General features: G+C 41.5%; 1 protein-coding gene across 2 annotated transcripts in view; it reads left to right on the top strand.

Moving 5' to 3' along the window:
- Positions 1-18,322, top strand: part of FMN1 (formin 1) — a 422,489-nt gene that overhangs the window by 224,038 nt on the left and 180,129 nt on the right. For both annotated transcript variants that reach the window (XM_047863846.1, XM_047863848.1), the window contains 2 exons: positions 3,380-4,146; positions 8,767-8,917. In XM_047863846.1, the coding sequence (XP_047719802.1) occupies positions 3,380-4,146; positions 8,767-8,917 (918 nt within the window). The remainder of the gene's footprint in view (positions 1-3,379; positions 4,147-8,766; positions 8,918-18,322) is intronic.

Below are 18,322 nucleotides of genomic sequence, written 5' to 3'. Positions count from 1 at the left end.
GGAGAGGGCTGAGAGAGGGGAGGAAAAGGGGTAGAGAAAGTGTATCAGAAGTTCAGGGAAGGGTGCCTGGGTGTCTCAGTCAATTAAGGGTTCAACTCTTGGTTTCAGCTCAGGTCACGATCTCACGATTTGTGAGATTGAGCCCCTTATTAGGCTATGTGCTGACAGCATGGAGCCTGCTTGGGATTCTCTCTTTCCCTCTATCTCTCTGCCCCTTCCACTCCCTCTCTCCCTCCTCCTTTATCTCTCTCAAAATAAATAAAAGAAAAAGAAAAAAAAAGTTCAGGGAAGCGGGGAGAATTTCAAGGTACAGGCACAGTCAACTTTACCAATGCAGCCTAGAGGGCAGGATCACTGAAACGTGCTGACCAAATGTAACGCTCAAATCACAGGGTTTCAGTAAGTTGGGGGGTCAGGAAGGCAGGAGCCAAATGTAATTGGATGAAAGGGGAGTGGATGAGAAAATATATCGAGAGAGTTGTGGCTCTTTTCCGCCAAAATTCTGCTGTGAAGAGGAGACGGTGAGAAAGGGCAACAGCTAGAAGGGATTAAAGGAACTATCTTCATTTTTGCTTTAGATGGATAAAGCATGCTGCCGGGAGCCTGCTGAGAGGGGAAAGCAAGGTGGTGTAGCCTCTGGAATCTGTCAGGCATGAAGGAGACAATAATGTAGCAAACTTATGTGGCACCTTCTATGCTCCAAACTCTCCTCTACGGGCTGTTTTATATACATTAACTCATGTTCTTCTCAACTGCTTTTTGAGGTAGAATCTGTTAGTATCCCCATTTTACTTATGAGAAAACTGAGGTCCAGAGAGGTTAAATAACCTGCCCAATTTGTGCTCTCCCCACTGCACTAAGCACATGTGTTACAGAACCACCAAAACAATACATAGGCACATACATCAGCCTCAGCGGTCTCGGGATCATTGGTTAAGAGGGTGGAAGGGAGCAAGGTGATTGCTGTTGGATGGAAGGGACCAAGGTGATTGCTGCAGACACAGCTCAGTCACGTGATAAAAGGAAAGTTTCTTTGTGGAACATGTCTTTGCAACTTGTTTCTATTATTAAGAAGTTGAGGGGGTGCCTGGGTGGCGCAGTTGGTTAAGCGTCCGACTTCAGCCAGGTCACAATCTCGCGGTCCGTGAGTTCGAGCCCCGCGTCAGGCTCTGGGCTGATGGCTCGGAGCCTGGAGCCTGTTTCCGATTCTGTGTCTCCCTCTCTCTCTGCCCCTCCCCCGTTCATGCTCTGTCTCTCTCTGTCCCAAAAATAAATAAAAAACGTTGAAAAAAAAAAAAGAAGTTGAAGACTGAGTAAAATGATTGGCTCATCAATGTCATTTGACTCTCAACCTTCTTGGAAGGTTAGTTGGGAACAACCACCAAGAGTTAGTGTGATGTGGCAGAACTGAACTAGTCGCTATAATGAAGTTGAAATGTTGGTAAGCGATTCCGTGGAACTCAGGGCTGGGATGTATTAGAGGTGGGGAGGGAGAGGGCAATCGGGACAGGTAGGATGTTGAAACAGATTATCTTGATCACATCGTTGAATGAAGCTTGAAATTACTTTCAGGTATTTGGTAGCAGAACTCCTGAAATTTTGGGTAAACTTTTGTATTTGTAGTACCTTGTTTTTCTAGACTTGCTTAAGCTTTTCCTGGTTTTGCGCCCATCACTCCACAAAGGTGGCCTTATTTGGAAATTTTGAAGAATGACTATAAATCTGTTGGTCTTTTATTCTAATATTGTCATTAGCAGCAGTACCTCATAGTAACATTTATTCAAATGTTCTATAGCTTTCTCAAAACCCTAGACATGACTCACAATCCTCCTCATTTGGGGAAACTCAGGCTTGAAGACACAAAGTTCCCTGCCTGAGGTCACAAAGCTAACAAGTGGCTAAGATGGGATGCAGACAAGGTAGTACGAATCCAGAGCTCAGGCACCTAGCCCCCTGTGCTGTACAAGAAATAGACAGTGTCTGGATTTCGCTAGTTTGTTGAGAGTTGCATCAGGCTGCCATGTCCACATGTGAGAAAACCACCTTTAGAAAAGCCTTGCCTCTGGTTCTACTGACCATGGTTATTTGGGGGTTGGTTCATGAGGGAAACGAGCTAGTAAAAATATAGTTAAAAGGTATCTTAATGTGGAGAATCTTCATATGTCTTTACCTTCCCTGATGAGGTCATTAAACATATTTCTTTACCTTTTCCATGCAAAAGGGATCTATGCTTGTGTACAGTTTGTGGGCTGAAATTACAGTGGAGAGGGTTTTGTTAGGCCATAAGGAAGGTCCATAGGATAATGACCAGATAGAAGCATCACAGTGGTCTTTACCTACCCATCTCGTCAATATTATGTGCTTGTCACGTCAGCTGCTGGGATACAGAGATGGGGGGCAGATCCATCTCGTGGAGTTTATAATCCGATGAGAAAGGCAGACATTAACTAAGTTCACCAGAAATATTTAATTACTGTAAAACTGGATTCTGGAAACCCTAATAACATCATAAATTTGAGTGCTTCCCCTTAAACCATAATAGGCTAAATGACTTTGAAGGCTGGGAAACAGACTAGCTGATGACTGAGAGCTTGCCGGCTCTGTGCTACTAAGTGTAAAACCACAGACTCGAGGCGCTGAAGTAACTGAAAAGATAACCGTTAAACAGCTGAGAGTCTTATAAAATGCAGTTTAAAATGTTGGTATGTAGAAGGGAAAAATAGCAAATCTTAATATTCTCATTTTCTGTACATTTGCATAGCTTATTTATTACTATATTATGAAAGATTATGAAACAGACACAGATACTGATCAGAGACAGCTTTGATATGGAAACTTCTAAAAAATACACATGTGTTACAGCTTCTTCTCACACCTTTTGTTTCTGCTGTGTTGGCCCAGAAATGGCATAGAAGAGGTGTTCTAAGGGAGACTATGACTTAGAGACTATGTGTCTCTAAGGTACACAGCCAGAAGGAGCTCTTTTTTTTTCTTACAGTGTTCTTTTTCCAAACTAAAAATAATCAAAGATATATTCAAGCATGTTCAAATCTTTACGAAGAGTTTGTTTTGCCTTTGATATTAAAAATGGGTGAAAGTTCTTAGGGGATAGTTTTATTTTAAGCCTTAATCCATGGCAGTTATTCCCATGAGATCAGATTGGCTGCAATTACGCTTCTACTCCAACTATCTAAGTCTTTGGAGAATTCATAAAGGGAAATTTATACCCTGTTGGATTCTGAAGAGAATGTCTCTGTGTTTCCCTGTGTTGATGTGGCCTGGGCTATGGTGGCACAGGGATGGTACTGAATTTTTTTTATTTCTGCTATATTTGATTTTTCTAAAATCTGTACTTTCTTTCCCATTCATATCTCTACAGGCTCAGTTTGAACTTCAGGCATTTCATATCCGCGGGGAGCATGCAGCAGTTACAGCAAGGCTAGAAGAAACCATTGAAAATCTCAAACATGAGATAGAACACCGGTGGCGAGGAGGATGTGAGGAGATGAGAGACGCGTGTGTCTCCACCGATGACGACCACCCTCCAAAGACCTACAGAAATGTGTGCATCCAGACAGACAGAGAGACTTTCCTCAAACCCTGCGAAGGTGAAGGCAAGACCATCAGAAGTAACCAGATAATACCCAAAAAGCTGAATATCTCCTCTTTAAGCCAGCTGTCTCCCCCAAATGACAACAAAGACGTCCATGTACCACTTCAGTCTGTGGAAGGCATCTCACCACCTCAGCCAAAGGCATCGCCTCCCCCTCCCGCCCCACCCCTTCCAGCAGCCATCCCTCCCCCTCCCCCTCCCCCCCTCCCTCCGGGAGTTGCAGCTTTGCCACCCTTACCTCCACCCCCACCTGTAAGTGCCGGACCTCCTCCACCCCCACCGCCTCCTCTGCCTCCAAGTGCTGGACCTCCTCCCCCTCCCCCTCCGCCACCACTTCCCAACTCCCCTGCTCTGCCCAACAGTGGGGGGCCCCCTCCTGCTCCAACACCCCCAGGACTTGCACCCCCACCTCCTCCTGGACTCTTCTTCGGAGTTGGCCCTTCTTCTAGCCAATGTCCTCGGAAGCCAGCCATTGAGCCGAGTTGCCCCATGAAGCCTTTATACTGGACTAGAATCCAAATAAGTGATAAAAGGTAAGCCCAACCCCTGGCCCATTCTCAGCTTGTGAATTCCCAGGATTTTGCACGAGTGACATTTTATCCTTACCAGTTGGATATCTGTGTACTGTATTCCATTCTCAAATGTGGTTTGTAGTGAATACCTTGGATTAACAAGGTTGCAGTGTTTGAGGGGGAGAATGTCTGTCTCCACCAGGTCTTATCTGTGTTCTCTACAGACTGATGCTGGGAGAAACAGTGCGTGCAATTTCAGATCCTTCTGTAAGATAAAGCTTCCATTTGACAGACTCTTCTTAGAGAAGAGCTCTGGTGTAAGTTAGAGCCTTCTCCAACATCCCTACAACTAGCAAGTAATCATAAAGACACTGAGCCTGAACCTATACTGCAGGTTCACTGAAGATGTTTAGAGTATCTGTCTTGTCTTTAGATGGTATCAGCAACCTTATGATCTGGATATTTAACAGGTACGTGTAATTTTTCAGGTTTTATTAGAAGAACCAGACACAACTGAGTCATTAGCTCTTTAGGTCAGAAGGGCATCCTAAAATATAAAACCTCTGCTTGAACTCTCATCCCCCTAACTGCCAAATGCCCTCCCATCTTCTACCTTGTTGCCCTTCAGAGAAAGTGCCAGTGTGACACATCTTCCATTTGTATAGCTTGTTAAGCTGGGTTCTGTAAGGCAGCAAGACAGGTTGCTTGGAAACTTCCATACGAACATATTTGGATTGAATTTCTTCTGCCTCCTTTCAGAGTCTGTCAAGAGGACAATGAGAGAGGTGTTGAGCTGCTGCTTGATTAACCAATGTCTAGATTTGAAATTAATTTGTTTGTAAAGGACAACAAATAGAAAACATATTTTTAAACATAAATATTTGAACTTATCCCCCAAATCGGTGGGTGGTGGTGAATCTTTCAATTTATGTAACATTTTGCCTGTGGAAGGCAGGATATTAAACAAAATACTGTGAAATTCACAATTATAAAGCAACTGGAAATCACTGCAGGGAGGAGTGGGGAGTGACTTAAAACTAAGCATGTGGTGAACTAAGTTGATTATGTGCCTTATATTGGCCCCTTTCCTCTAACCAAAGAATAAGGACCAAGAGTTTATGTGTGGGAAATCCTGATACTTTTTTTTTAAACGTTGATACTTTATTACTTCCTAATTGAATGGTTAAAAAGAGAGAGAGAGAGAGAGAGAGAGAGAGAGAGATACTGAAGTGGCTCCTAACGATTACCTAAAGTACTATTATTATTCCTTCTGTCCCATTCAAGACTCAGAGGACATTTCCTAAGAAATGTTTCCCAGAATATTTATTTCGAGTTCTGTTCCCTTATTAGTGTTCTCAAATTAATGTACAGACATTCCAGGGTGATGAATCCCACCTGTCAGCCGTGGGGTAGTGTGTTGTGACAGCACATGGAACTGTTCCACACCTGCCTCACGAGCCTGTCTCCACTCCATTCCCCTCAAGACTTCATCAGCAACCAACATCCTAGACCGCAGCGGTGGTCTCACAGTACCACTGGGATATGGGCCCTTTGCCCACTGTTCAACATAGGACAAAGTCATGCTGGAGAGAATCGTTATGGTTTCCCTCCTTGTGTAGTTGGCCATTTTGAGAAAGAAAGCAATTCAATACTCAAGCTCTTATTAGTTTTACTGTAAGTTTAGGGCTTCATTGTTGAGCCAAATGAAAAGTAGGTGAATGTACTAACTTTCCTACATGAAGACAGCATCACGGCCGCTACCTGCTGTTCCACACATTTAGTCTCTCTGATCATGGGTCCCTCAAAGTGATTTTGTACCCTCAGAGCATGTGTACTTCTTTTAAACTAAAGGCTGTAAAGATTCTGTGTAGTGTTTTATTCGTGTCCAAAACTAAAATTGTTTGGGGTGTGTTTGTTACAAAGAGAAGAAATGGTATTTTGAGTATTTTGTACAACCAGAAGGGTAAGCACTTTGCATAATGTATGCATGACAAATTTTAGCCTTGGTCTTCTGGGGAACTGGAAGTAAAATATGATTTTTCTCCATTGTGTGTGCACTGTCTCTCATCGACCTAGATTGCTTTTCACTACTCACCTGAACTGATTTTTTTTTTTTAATTTTTAATTTTTATTTATTTTGAGAGGCAGAGAGAGCTCGAGTGGGGGAGGGGCAGAGAGAGAAAGAGAGAGAGGGAAAGAGAGAGAGAATCCCAAGCAGGCTGCATGATGCCAGCGCAGAGCCCAACATGGGGCTCGAACTCATGAACCATGAGATCATGATCTGAGCCGAAACCACGACTCGGTCACTCAACCGACTGAGCCACCCTGGCACTCCAGGGCACTCACTTTTGGTCTTCCTTGTGAGTATCTTCACCTTCTTCCTCCACTTCTCCCTCCTCCTCCACCATTTCCCTCCTCCCCAATATTTCTTCCTACCTCCTCCTCCTCCTACTTCCCTCTTCCTCTTCTTTTGAGCTAGAATTTTACATTCAGTGATGAGAAAGGAGTTGATCATTATAGCAGATGAGATGGTCTATTGTGAGTGAATCCTTGTTACTCCTCCACCAAATGCCAATTGCTCCCAACTCACTGAGAGGTAGTATTCCAAAATTCTTCTCTTCATTATTGGAAATGCCTTTTCCCACAGAAACAATGTGTAGTAAATGGTGACAAAGCGTGCAAGCTGTCAAAGCCAGTTTACTCTAGAATAGAAGTGAGTTGCAACACTAGTCATACTAGTGTGGGCTCACAGTCTTTGGAGCTGGGGCCAAGCAGTACAGGTGCAGGGATGAGAGGGGAATGGGGGTGGGGAATGGATGGGTCTGAACAATTGCCCTTATGCATCACACCATCTCTCTCTGCACACCCTCTCCTCAGCTTCCGAGAACCTCTCTGAGGCCCAGACCAGGAGCCCTTAACAGGCTGCATGCTCCAAAATCCCCTGGCTCTTTTCTGCCATCGAGACCCCCTTCCGTAGTGCAGCTGAGATTAACCCTTGAAATTAATGGTGTTCCTGTTCAAATGGGAGTTAAGTGAGTGGGGGAGGACAGGAGCACATGGATGGATGTACTTCACTGGAAATTTCTAGCTCTTGGGTGATGATTTCACAGGTATTCACTATACTCTTATATGTTGTACATGTCACACATATACTCTTAAATGGCTCAAATATTATATTAGAAAAATTATAATAAAAGAAGTGGAGAGAAGTGAATCTGGACAGATCAAGATGTTCATATTTCATGGGAAAGGCAGACATATAGCAAAATGTGAACACCCGGGACTGAGAAGTCCATCTTCCCACCTGTTTTGAACATGATGAAAATTGCCTTTTAGCATCAAAAAATTGTGTGGACCATCCCATGTAGTAAGAGTTCTTTTAGTTTTCAGTGATGGAGAAAATACATGTTAAAACAAGGGTAAGTACTTAAAAATATTCTGGATCATACTACATACTTACATTTGAAAAATAATGTGTAGATGAAATATTATGTTTGTCCATGGGTATGAAATGTGTTAAAAAATAAGAAAGTAGACATTTGGGGGAAAATGTGTTCTGACTAAAAGAAGCCTGTATGGTAACCTCTCTGAGCCCACTCTCAGAGGCAGTTTTTCTATACCTGATTTTCCATAGCTTCTTCCCTTTCTTTGTTTCAAAACCAGGGTGCCCCTGTTTTTTTGACGACAAAAAAACAAACAAACAAACAAACAAAAAACACCAAAAAACAAAAACAAAAGCACAGCCTCCCCATGGCTACTTTAGTTGAAATCCCTGTGTGGACTGGTTCAGTGGAGTTTTTTGGTTTATTTTCATTGTTAATACTGTTGTTGGGGCGGAGTATTATAAATCAAGTACTTCTAAATGAGCTCAGTCTGTTCACAAATTATGGGTCCTGCCCTGAGTTGACCCAAGCTAATCCTAAAAATCACTTTTAAAAGTATTAGAAGAAGTCCAACAAGAAGGTAAATCTTAACTTAGGAAAAGGTGAAGAATTTTATTCTGTTTAAGAATTGTTATTAAGAATTATCCCATTAATGGGGTGCCTAGATGGCTCAGTTGAGCATCTGACTCTTGATTTCGGCTCAGGTCATGATGCCAACATCATGGGATCGAGCCCTTCTTTGGGCTTTATGCTGGGCCCCGTGCCTTTCTCTTTCTCTCCCTCTCCCCCTCTCGTTTACTTGCTCACTCTCTAAAAAAATAATAAAAACAAGAATTATCCCACGAATGTCCCAGAATTGGTTATCTTTTTAGCGTGTATGTGATGCCTATTTTTACCTATCATGGAAATGCCACAGACTGAGGGAGAAACAGCTTACATGGCCTCGATTATGTGAATCCCAGGATTTCTGGTCCTGCATGTTTTCTCTAGATCTCTTTCTTTTTGATTGCATCTAATGATCATTCAGTTTTAGAAATGTGTGTTGGCTTCAATGTTCTATAGTATATTTTGACTTAAAAAAAAAAGATATAGCACAAAAAACTTTTTTCCAGCTTTATTAGGATATATATACATACACACACATATGTATATACACACACACATATTTTTAAAAATGAGTCATAAAGTGAATTAGAGATTTTACTATATTCTCATCTGTTTTGATTCTAATATTTAACTTGTCATTTTTTCTTTTAAGCCAAAATGCTACACCAACCTTATGGGATTCCTTAGAAGAACCTGATATTCGGGATACTAGTGAATTTGAGTATTTATTCTCCAAAGACACAACTCAGCAGAAGAAAAAGCCTCTGTCAGAGACCTATGAGAAAAAGAACAAGGTCAAAAAGGTATTGGGTGACTATAGTAATTGTATTTTTTGTCATACATGGGAATTCATTATTGAATTGGAATGCTTTTAAGTCACTGATTGGAAGCTTTGGAAGCTGTTAAGTCACTGATGACGAAAAGAAGTCAGTAGTTTGAGAAATCTGTGCTTATTCTTGCAGGCATACCCGAATTTTCAAACTATTTTCTTAATAATCTGGACTTTTTTCCAACTATTCTGTTGAAAAAAATAGAAAATTTAATTTGCACTTAGTGAAACTAGTATGCATGTTCTATGGAAAATGTTTTACTCATTCACTTATGTATAATTTCGTTCATCTAGCAAATGTTTATTGGGAGTGTATCTATGCCAGGTTTTGCTTTAGGCCCATGTGGTCCAGTGTGGTAGCCATTAAGCACATGTGGCTGTTTAAATTTAATACAGTTGGATAAAATTAAAAATTCAGGTCTTCATTGTCACTTGCCACTTTTCAGTTTTGTTTTTATGGCTAGCGGCTACCATATACCACAGATTTAAAAAGGTGTCATTATAAAAAGTTTTATTGGATAGCACGGTCTGAGCATCTGGGATGCTTTGGTGAGAAAACCCCAAAGAACCTTGGCCTGTGGTAGTTATATTAACAATCAGCATTACAAACAAAAAAAAATGGAGTGCTCAGAATAGTTCTCCTGGATAAGTTGACTTCTGAGCAATGACCTGGGGACTTGAAGTCAGAGGCCGCTAGCCTTACAACAGAGAGCAAGTTCAAGATTCCCTACGCCATCAGGCAGATGTGAAGTTGAATCGAAGCTGAGCCACATGCCACCTGTGCAACCTGCCTCAAAGTTCTTCCTCTCTTTGCCCCATCCCCTCCCTGCGACATGAGGTAATGACTACTCACAATGTTATTGTAAGTAGTTATTAAATGAGGTCATTGATATGTCCTGCTCAGCACAGTTCCTGACACAGTCAGCCCCCAACAAATGACGGCTACTCTCGTCATGTTGCTGTTGAAGTCACTGCTGTGATGTCTCGGCGTTAGCATTTTGATGATAGCATAGCTTGTGCTGGGGGAAAAAGTATAGTTCACCTGTGGCTCTGCTATTGATTTGCTCTGTGAGTCTGGGCTGCTCATCTGTATTCTCTAGGCCATATTTTTTCCTTTTCTCTAAAACAAGATTAACAATATCTGAGTGTACCTGACCCGCCAGGATGTTGTGAAATTGAATTGAAGAGATTTTGAAGGAAATGTTTTGAAAAGTGTAATAATGAATGATGTTATCATCAACGCTTTATTGTTAAATTATATAGCAGGCTTCACCCATCAGTTCCTATCTCAAGTAATATTATGATTATGAAATCAGTGTGCCTTATAGGGGAAAATAGGACCAAAACCCGAGTCCAGTTTTCTGTTAATCAAGTCAGGTTCTCCCACTGACTTGAGTTACGAATGAAAATCATGATCAAAGTCTTTCACCTGTCAGATTCATTGCAACTATGTTTTCATGAGAAAAATGTGACACCGGGAAGCCTGGGTGGCTCAGTTAGTTAAGTCCAGCTCTTGGTTTTGGCTCAGGTCATGATCTCATAGTTCCTGAGTTTGAGCCCCACGTTGGGCTCTGTGCTGACAATGCGTAACCTGCTTGGGATTCTTTGTCTCTTCCTCTCTCTCCCCCTCCCCAACTCACGTGTGCTCCTCCCTCCCCCATCTCTCTCTCTCTCTCTCACAATAAATAAATAAACTTAATAAAAATGTGATGCTAAAAATCAGCTTAACTAAATATCAGCTTAACTCTTTTAAGAGGACATATTGCATGAAACAATTCGAATTTTTCTAATAAAACTATCAGTTACTGGTAAGGAGTCAACTAATATATTATATACTATATATATTACGCATATATACTATATATAGTATATAGTATATGTATATACATATATATACAGAAGCAGTAGTCTTCTGTGTCTATAGATGGTATTTAATAAACCAGCTGGCCCTTAAAGCACATTTATTTCTATCTTGTATGAATCTCACTGCACGTGAATACATGATATGTGTATATATATATATATATATAGTATATATATATATACTATATATATATATACACACTAGTATGTATATATATGTATGTATATATACTAGTATACTATATACTCTCACTGCATGTGAATACATGATATATATATACATATATATACTATACATATGTACATAATACTATATGTACATATGTACATAGTACTATATGTATAGTGTATATATGTATACATATCATGTATTTGCATGCAGTGCGATTCATACAAGATAGAAATAGATGTGCTTTAAGGGCCAGCTGGTTTATTAAATACATCTATAGACACAGAAGACTACTGCTTCTGTATGAAAGGCCAAAGAAGAATGTCTGTATTCCAAAGCTAGCCTAGATTTACCTCTTCCAGGGAGCCTCTTCTGGCTAACCAGGAACTCCACTGAATGTTTTCTTACACAATATCATATTAAACTTACTTTTGTCCTCTCTTTCTTCTCAGATTGGTATTACCCCTTTGTTTCTCCCTCTGGATGCTTGGTAACATGTTGTGTACTCATAAAGCTAATTATTTCTGTTTTGGCAAATGGGTATTTTTAAAACCTCAAAGAATTTGTTTTTTTTTTGAAACATCAAAGCATTTGGTTGTTTGTTCTTATTTCTTATCTCATAATTGTTTGCCTATTCAACAGAGGATTTCCACTAAGGCAGTTAGTACTTGATATGTTTATTTTGCTTCCCTGTCTGAGGGGGAAAATACCCTTCATTTGAACTCTTTAATCTTTCTGAGTAGCAAGGTTGCCGGCATCCTGTAGAATCTGTGCACATATATAGTCTTCACATTTCTCTTGAGGTAGAGGCAGACATGTACATCTACTGGGCTTTCTGGTCCTGAGACTGGTTGGAGTTTTCAGTGAGCTTGTGACTTACATTAGGGCTGAGATTTTAAGTTTTAAACTAAAAAAATGAACTGAATCAATGCCAAAAGCTCTAAGCCTGTCCCTTACGAGCCTTCTCTCCGTGCCCGTGGTCAGATTTCACGCATCAAGATGGATTCCTTGGTCTCCTCTCAGAGCCAGGTTTTTTATTTGTTTGTTTCTCTTAAAATGAAAGTGAAAGTAAATTACAGAGTTTTTGAGCAGCTGGGGAGTTTCAGCATCAGAGGCCAACTTCATCAGCTTAACCACAGCATGATTCCCACACAAGATGACCAGGAAGAACCCTGGCCAAATCGGTCTTGTTTATAGTGATTGGAGTGGAGCGTATGTTGGAGATTTAAAACTCCAGCATTCTGAATCTTGGCTGTAGGGGCTCAGCCGGCATGGAGATCTTTATGTGAATACCTCTTAAGTGGAGTTGGTCTTCCTTCCTCTGTGCAGGCTGCATTCCTTGTTCAGAAAGAACTGTCAGAACTGTTAAGATTCCACTGAACTCAAACTCAGATACTGGTTTCTATTTCTCCTTCTCTAGGAGCATTTGAAGTTCCCATCGCCAGTGGTGGCTGTCAGTAAACAGATACATACACTCTTCAGTGGGGCAGGGATCCCGTTCTGTAATATCTTCTAATCTGAAAACTAGAAGGCACCTTCCCAGCCACCGAATTCAGTACCCTCATTTGGCACTCGAGAAACTGAGACCTGGGAAGATGACGTGACTTCGAGGGTTTGCACACTTGTAACTGGAAAGATGTTAATAGTGACAGACACTTGAGAGGATGTACAAGAGCCTCAGGATGTGCCTTCATTTCCCCTTAATTTAAACATGAATTTGCCCCATCGACGATGGTCACATATTTTGTTGGGATGAATGAGCCGACATCTATAAATGAGAATGGCCATTATTAAAATCAACAAATACAGGCACACTTGGGAAAATCCAAAGTATTTCCTACATTGTGAAATCATCCCAAGTTTTTTCTTTTTTCAAAGTCAATCTTCTAATAGGAAGCTAAATCTTAGAATAAAAAGAGGCTTTAGGTATCACTCCAGCAACAATATATATATAGATTTAGAGCTGTTTTCCTTTGACTCTACCAACTATTTTAAATGTTAGCCATAGGGGCCCCTGGATGGCTCAGTTGGTTAAGTGTCTGACTTAGGCTCGGGTCATGATCTTGCAGTTCATGGGTTTGAGCCCCGAGTCAGGCTCTGTGCTGACAACTCAGAGCCTGGAATCTGCTTCAGATTCTGTGTCTCCTCTCTCTCTGCCTCTTCCCCTCTTGTGCTCTGTCTCTCTCTGTCTCTCAAGAATGAATGAACATGTGAAATAAATAAATATTAGCTGTAATACTAACACAGATTTGTATTATGTACTCAGGCGTGTGCCATCCTCATTTGTGACACCAGACCATTCTGCCACTTTGACATGGCAGTCACCAAACTGAGAACGGAAGCTGCAAACATCAGCTCCTGTCAGCACCACCAACACTCAGTACCAGCTCCTTTTTTTTTTTTTTTTTTTTTTTTTTGTCCCTGATAACCTCTGTGCACATCATTTCACTTTCCCATAGTTTCCTTTTCTATAAAATGGGGAATAGCAACTCTTTACAGGCTTGTTATGAGGATGAAATGAAATCATGCTTATGAAAGTACTTTATTTCCTAGAAATGTGTATTAATCGTCTTAGTTTATGGACTAATGGGAACGTTTTATGAAGAAATTCTTGAATGTCATTCATTCCCAAGGTTGTTGAGGAGTCTTAAAACATTAGTGTGTCCATTCCTGAAACTACTTGCAAATGGTAATCTCTAGACCATTCCTGTTTTTCAGGATTCATACAATTCTACAACTTCCCTTAATAACACATGCAGACATCTGGGAGTTCATCTTACATTGGTTTAGGTAGTCGTTTGCACTGTAGAACAGAATTTCCCCTGTCAATATGCCATACTTCTACGGTCTCTAAGTACATTTGTTCCTGGGAAAGGTAGCTCGGCACCTTGACACAGAGCCAGGAATCTGCCTTTATTGTCTGCGAGGCGTCCTCCTGGTACCTGTTGGGGAAGTGGCTGCTCTGGTGCGCTTTCCAATTGCTTCCTAAACTCGCCCTACAACTCACAGAAATCAGCATGACCTGTCACTGTTCTTTCTGTCTCGAAATGCCACGATCTCACTTTGGATTATAAATAATCTCTCGCTTGTTCTCTCTTCTGTAAGTTACATAAAATCATTCCTTTCCCTCTGCCTTTTTCATAGATACATCTTAAGAATTAATGAGATAAAGGCTATTCCCTAAGCACTTTGGGGTGGGGGAGGGCAGCTGGAGAGGGGTGGCGATGGTTCAGCAGACACTAGTCTGTTGAAACTTCCTGGAGCCAAGAGCCTTCAGTTGTAATTTGGTCACTTTGGCGAGGATCATAGCTGTAATTCTCAACTCCCAGACTTGGTGTCTCAGTTTGGCAGGGAGGGGAGAAGAGTGGAAGAACATTGTTTGGACGTCTGAACATAAATTTATAGGGTTTTCATAACCTGTTGCCTTCCAAGTTTATATAATTTCAGCTTTTGTATACAGAGATAATTTCTCTGGGCTGCTTCGGTAAGGTACGTGCATGATTCTTCCCCCAGGAGTGGGGATGATTTGCCAACCCCTTTATATTTCTCATGTGTTTGAAAAATGAGCAGTGAGTTTAGGGGTTATCATATATAGAAATGAGTGAAATAACTTGCCCGCGTGTTGATTGCATCAATATATGATCTTGAGGTGGTGCTATGTCCAGATTCCTTGAGTGATAGCTAGAATGATAAGGGCTTTCCTGTTCTTCAGCTTAACGGCAGCTGACTGGCCCGATCTACCAAAAGCAAACAGGAGCTTCTATTCCATGACAGGCACTCATTTACAAATGTTCTGCCTTGCAAATTTTATTTGGAAATAAGGTGGCCCAAAAAGTTAAGTTGTACTTTTACTTTATTTACATATATATATATATATATATATATATATATATATATATATATATATAAAAGGTGGCTAGAGCTTGTCAAGTATGGATATCAATGATTCTTTCAGAATGTTAAATCTGAATATTATTCTTGGAGTTCAACTATATTTCTCTGTTGGCTGTTAAAACAGTAACAATCTGGACTTGTACCTCAAGCCAGCTGTAGTATCCTTAGGATGGTCATTACCTCCCCCAACCACAAGAGGGCATCTTAGAATGCCAAGATACAACGTTAAATTCGCTTCTTAGAACAGGGAGAAGGGGAAGTTGCAAGAGAGTAACGGCCCCTCAGCACCCTCCTGAGTCGTGTTAAATCTCTTCATTGTGGACCATGAGAGCAAATTATCCACACGATAAGGTGACAAGTATTGGGAGTCAAGTCCATATTAGGAAGGCTTGTAGGTATTAGCAGAATACAAGTTATTATTTGACATAGTTGCCGTGCTTAGAATGAACGATTGCAGTATAAAGATGCATGAAGTATCAGACTTAGCCCTTTTGTAACTGATCCTGGAATCACCTCCACAACACACACTCACACACACGCACACACTCACTCATATATACACTCACACACACACACTCACACACACAGAGCTTCTTAAATCTTCGATATCTAAAGGGAGTGAAGATTTATTTGAATAAAGATTTTGTTTTGAAAAACAAAAACATGATTAGATATTACAAGATAGGCTATGAGAGAATCGTTCTATGTATATATATTTTTAATGTTTGTTTATTTGCGGGGGGGGCGGGGTGGAGAGGAGCAGAGAGAGGCAGAGAGAGACTCCCAAGCAGGCTTTCCACTGCCAGCGTGGAGACCTGACGAGGGGCTCCAACTCACAACTCATGAGATCAGGACGTGAGCCAAAACCAAAAGTTGGACGCTTAACCAAGTGAGCCATTCAGGTGCCCCATTTATACTTTTTAAAGTATCTATCCTTCCTCCTGGTTGAAGAAATTTTTTTGAATTCTTACATATATTTTTCTGGACCTCATTCATTTATGCTTAATTCGGGCCCTTTTCTGAGACTGTGACATGGGATGGGGCTAGACAGCAATTTAAGGCTGAATGCCAATGCAGTGACTCCTCTGGCCTCCACTTTGGAGCTAGAAGGATGTGAGGCTATCGCCAGAACAGGCAAAGACCTTGTGTGTGTATTTAAGTCACAAAACCAGGTCGCTGGATGCTTTCTCAACTAAACTCGTAAATGCTTTGCAAAGTGCACACATCTCCAGTATACACTGTGCATACATGTGTTCTCACAGGTTCATGCTTAATATGGACAGAAGTCAGTCTTAATAATTCCTTGCATTTATGTAATGTCTATCAAGTGAAGATGACAAAGATTTCAGTAGTGATGCTAATAGTTAATGCTAAGTAAGTGGTTTTTGGTTAAGGACTTGGCATGTATTAACTTCTTTAAGAATAACAAGAACCCAGTAAAATGGTCACTACTATTATTCCCATTTTGTAGGTAAGGAAGCTTCAGCCTAGAGGGGTTACATAACTTGTCCGGCCTCGCACAGCCCTTAAGTGGTAAGGAAATGAATTTAACAAGAACCCCAGAGCTTGTGGTCTTAATTATTTGACAAATGGTCTGTTGGTCTAAATTTAACTACAAGTCCTGACTTCAAGTTCACTTGCAGAAGGCTAAATTTTATTCCCTGGTCATTGTTTAGTGAAAGAAGCACCGGCTTTCATGTCCATAGACCTGCGTTCTACTTCTGGCTCTGACCTCAACCAACTACTGAATTTTGGGCAACCTCTTTAAATTCTCTGGGTCTCAGGTCTCATCTGTCAAAAGATGCAAACTTTAATTTGATGAATTACAACGATCTGGTCATTACTTCACTTCCACTTTACAAATAGGAACACTCAAGGTCCACCAACTTTCATTTTACCTATGAGAAGATAGATAAGACAATTAGATGGGAACCAACATCTCTGTGCTCAGACCCAGGCACTATCTGATAGATCGAGCTGCTTGGCACCATCATGGCACATTGTATGAATCACAGATGTGCAGGAGCTCATGGAATGATTGTCAATAGCTCCTAAAATAAAGCAAGTTTCTGTATGTCCTTGGGGAATTGAAGGACAAGGGAATATGATGGGCAGGATGGCCATGGAAAGGCACCAGAGATCTTGTCTTAAAGGTGAGTAGTTCGTAGTAGCTGTGTGTCCAGTCACGTAACCTCTCTGGCTTTAGTTTCTGTAACTGTCGGGGCACCCGCAGGGTACGTTTTTAAAGGTGCTTTCCAGGGGTGCCTGGGTGGCTCAGTCGGTTAAGCGTCCAACTTCAGCTCAGGTCATGATCTCACAGTTCGTGAGTTCGAGCCCCGCATCAGGCTCTCTGCTGACAGCTCAGAGCCTGGAGCCTGCTTCAAATTCTCTGTCTCCCTCTCTCTCTTTCTCCCCCGCTCATGCTCTGTCTCTCTCTCTCTCTCGCCTTCAAAAATGAATGAAAACATTAAAAATTTAAAGGTGCTTTAAAGATGCAAAATATCAGATCATCTGTGTGTGGACACCTTCCCACACACATCTTAAAACTGAGTGTCTACAAGTGTGTGAGTAGAAAGAAACTGCACATTCGGCCCTTCATCAGTGAGTAACACGGGATAAAAGGCAAACCAACCTCACACCACAATTTTCTTCCTTCAGAGATGCCATGCGTCCCTTCTCACCCTTGTCTCTACTTAACCAAAAATGCATCTGACAGCACCAGCCATTGGTCAAGTTGGCCAGCCCCCATTGGCTGGTGCAGCCCTTCACCATTAGGCCCTTCTCGGTCTCTCTGAGTTTCCAGGGTCCAGAGGCCAAGCCATGCCTTCAGGTTCCACTGGACAAAGCTGTCCATGTGTTTCTCATGACAGTCTGCCTTGACCCCACTACCAAGGCCCCACTTTCAATTTTTGATAAAATACCTTCTGGCCCAGAGCTTGATTTCAGTTAGGCCTGACCTGATTTCTCTCCAGCTGAGGCTAATTTGCATGGCTGTAAACACAGGGCCTTACAAAGCTCACCAACTGTGATAAAAGCAAAGGAAACCTGAGACCACTAGAAACTCAAAAACCCGCCTTTGCCTTCGGTATCTGAGCCTGACTCTGAGTCACGCCTCAGCCCGGGAGGTTGCCAGCATGCAGCAGCTAAAGAAATGTTATTCTGATTGATCTGATTAGGGCAGCAAGGTTAGCCATGGTCAATTTACAAAGACAGTATGAGAAGAAATCATGTGTGTAGCCATGTTATGGGTCAGCGAGGCCCCTGCCAGAAGTTATGAAAAGCCACAGCTCTGCCAGGACCATTATCAGATCTCCTGGGTGGGGTACAAATGAGATTGGAAGGTTAGGGGCCCCTTTGGTGGAATGAATGACAAAAGGGATTGGGCTGAGAAGAGCTAGTGAATCATGCTAGCTTCCAGCTGGCTTCCTTAGCTGCCAAGCCCCTTACATGTGA

Source organism: Prionailurus viverrinus, chromosome B3, assembly GCF_022837055.1.
Source record: "Prionailurus viverrinus isolate Anna chromosome B3, UM_Priviv_1.0, whole genome shotgun sequence".
Classification (NCBI taxonomy): domain Eukaryota; kingdom Metazoa; phylum Chordata; class Mammalia; order Carnivora; family Felidae; genus Prionailurus; species Prionailurus viverrinus.
Note: the sequence above shows the minus strand (reverse complement) of the source record. Positions and strands in the feature narration are given on the sequence as shown.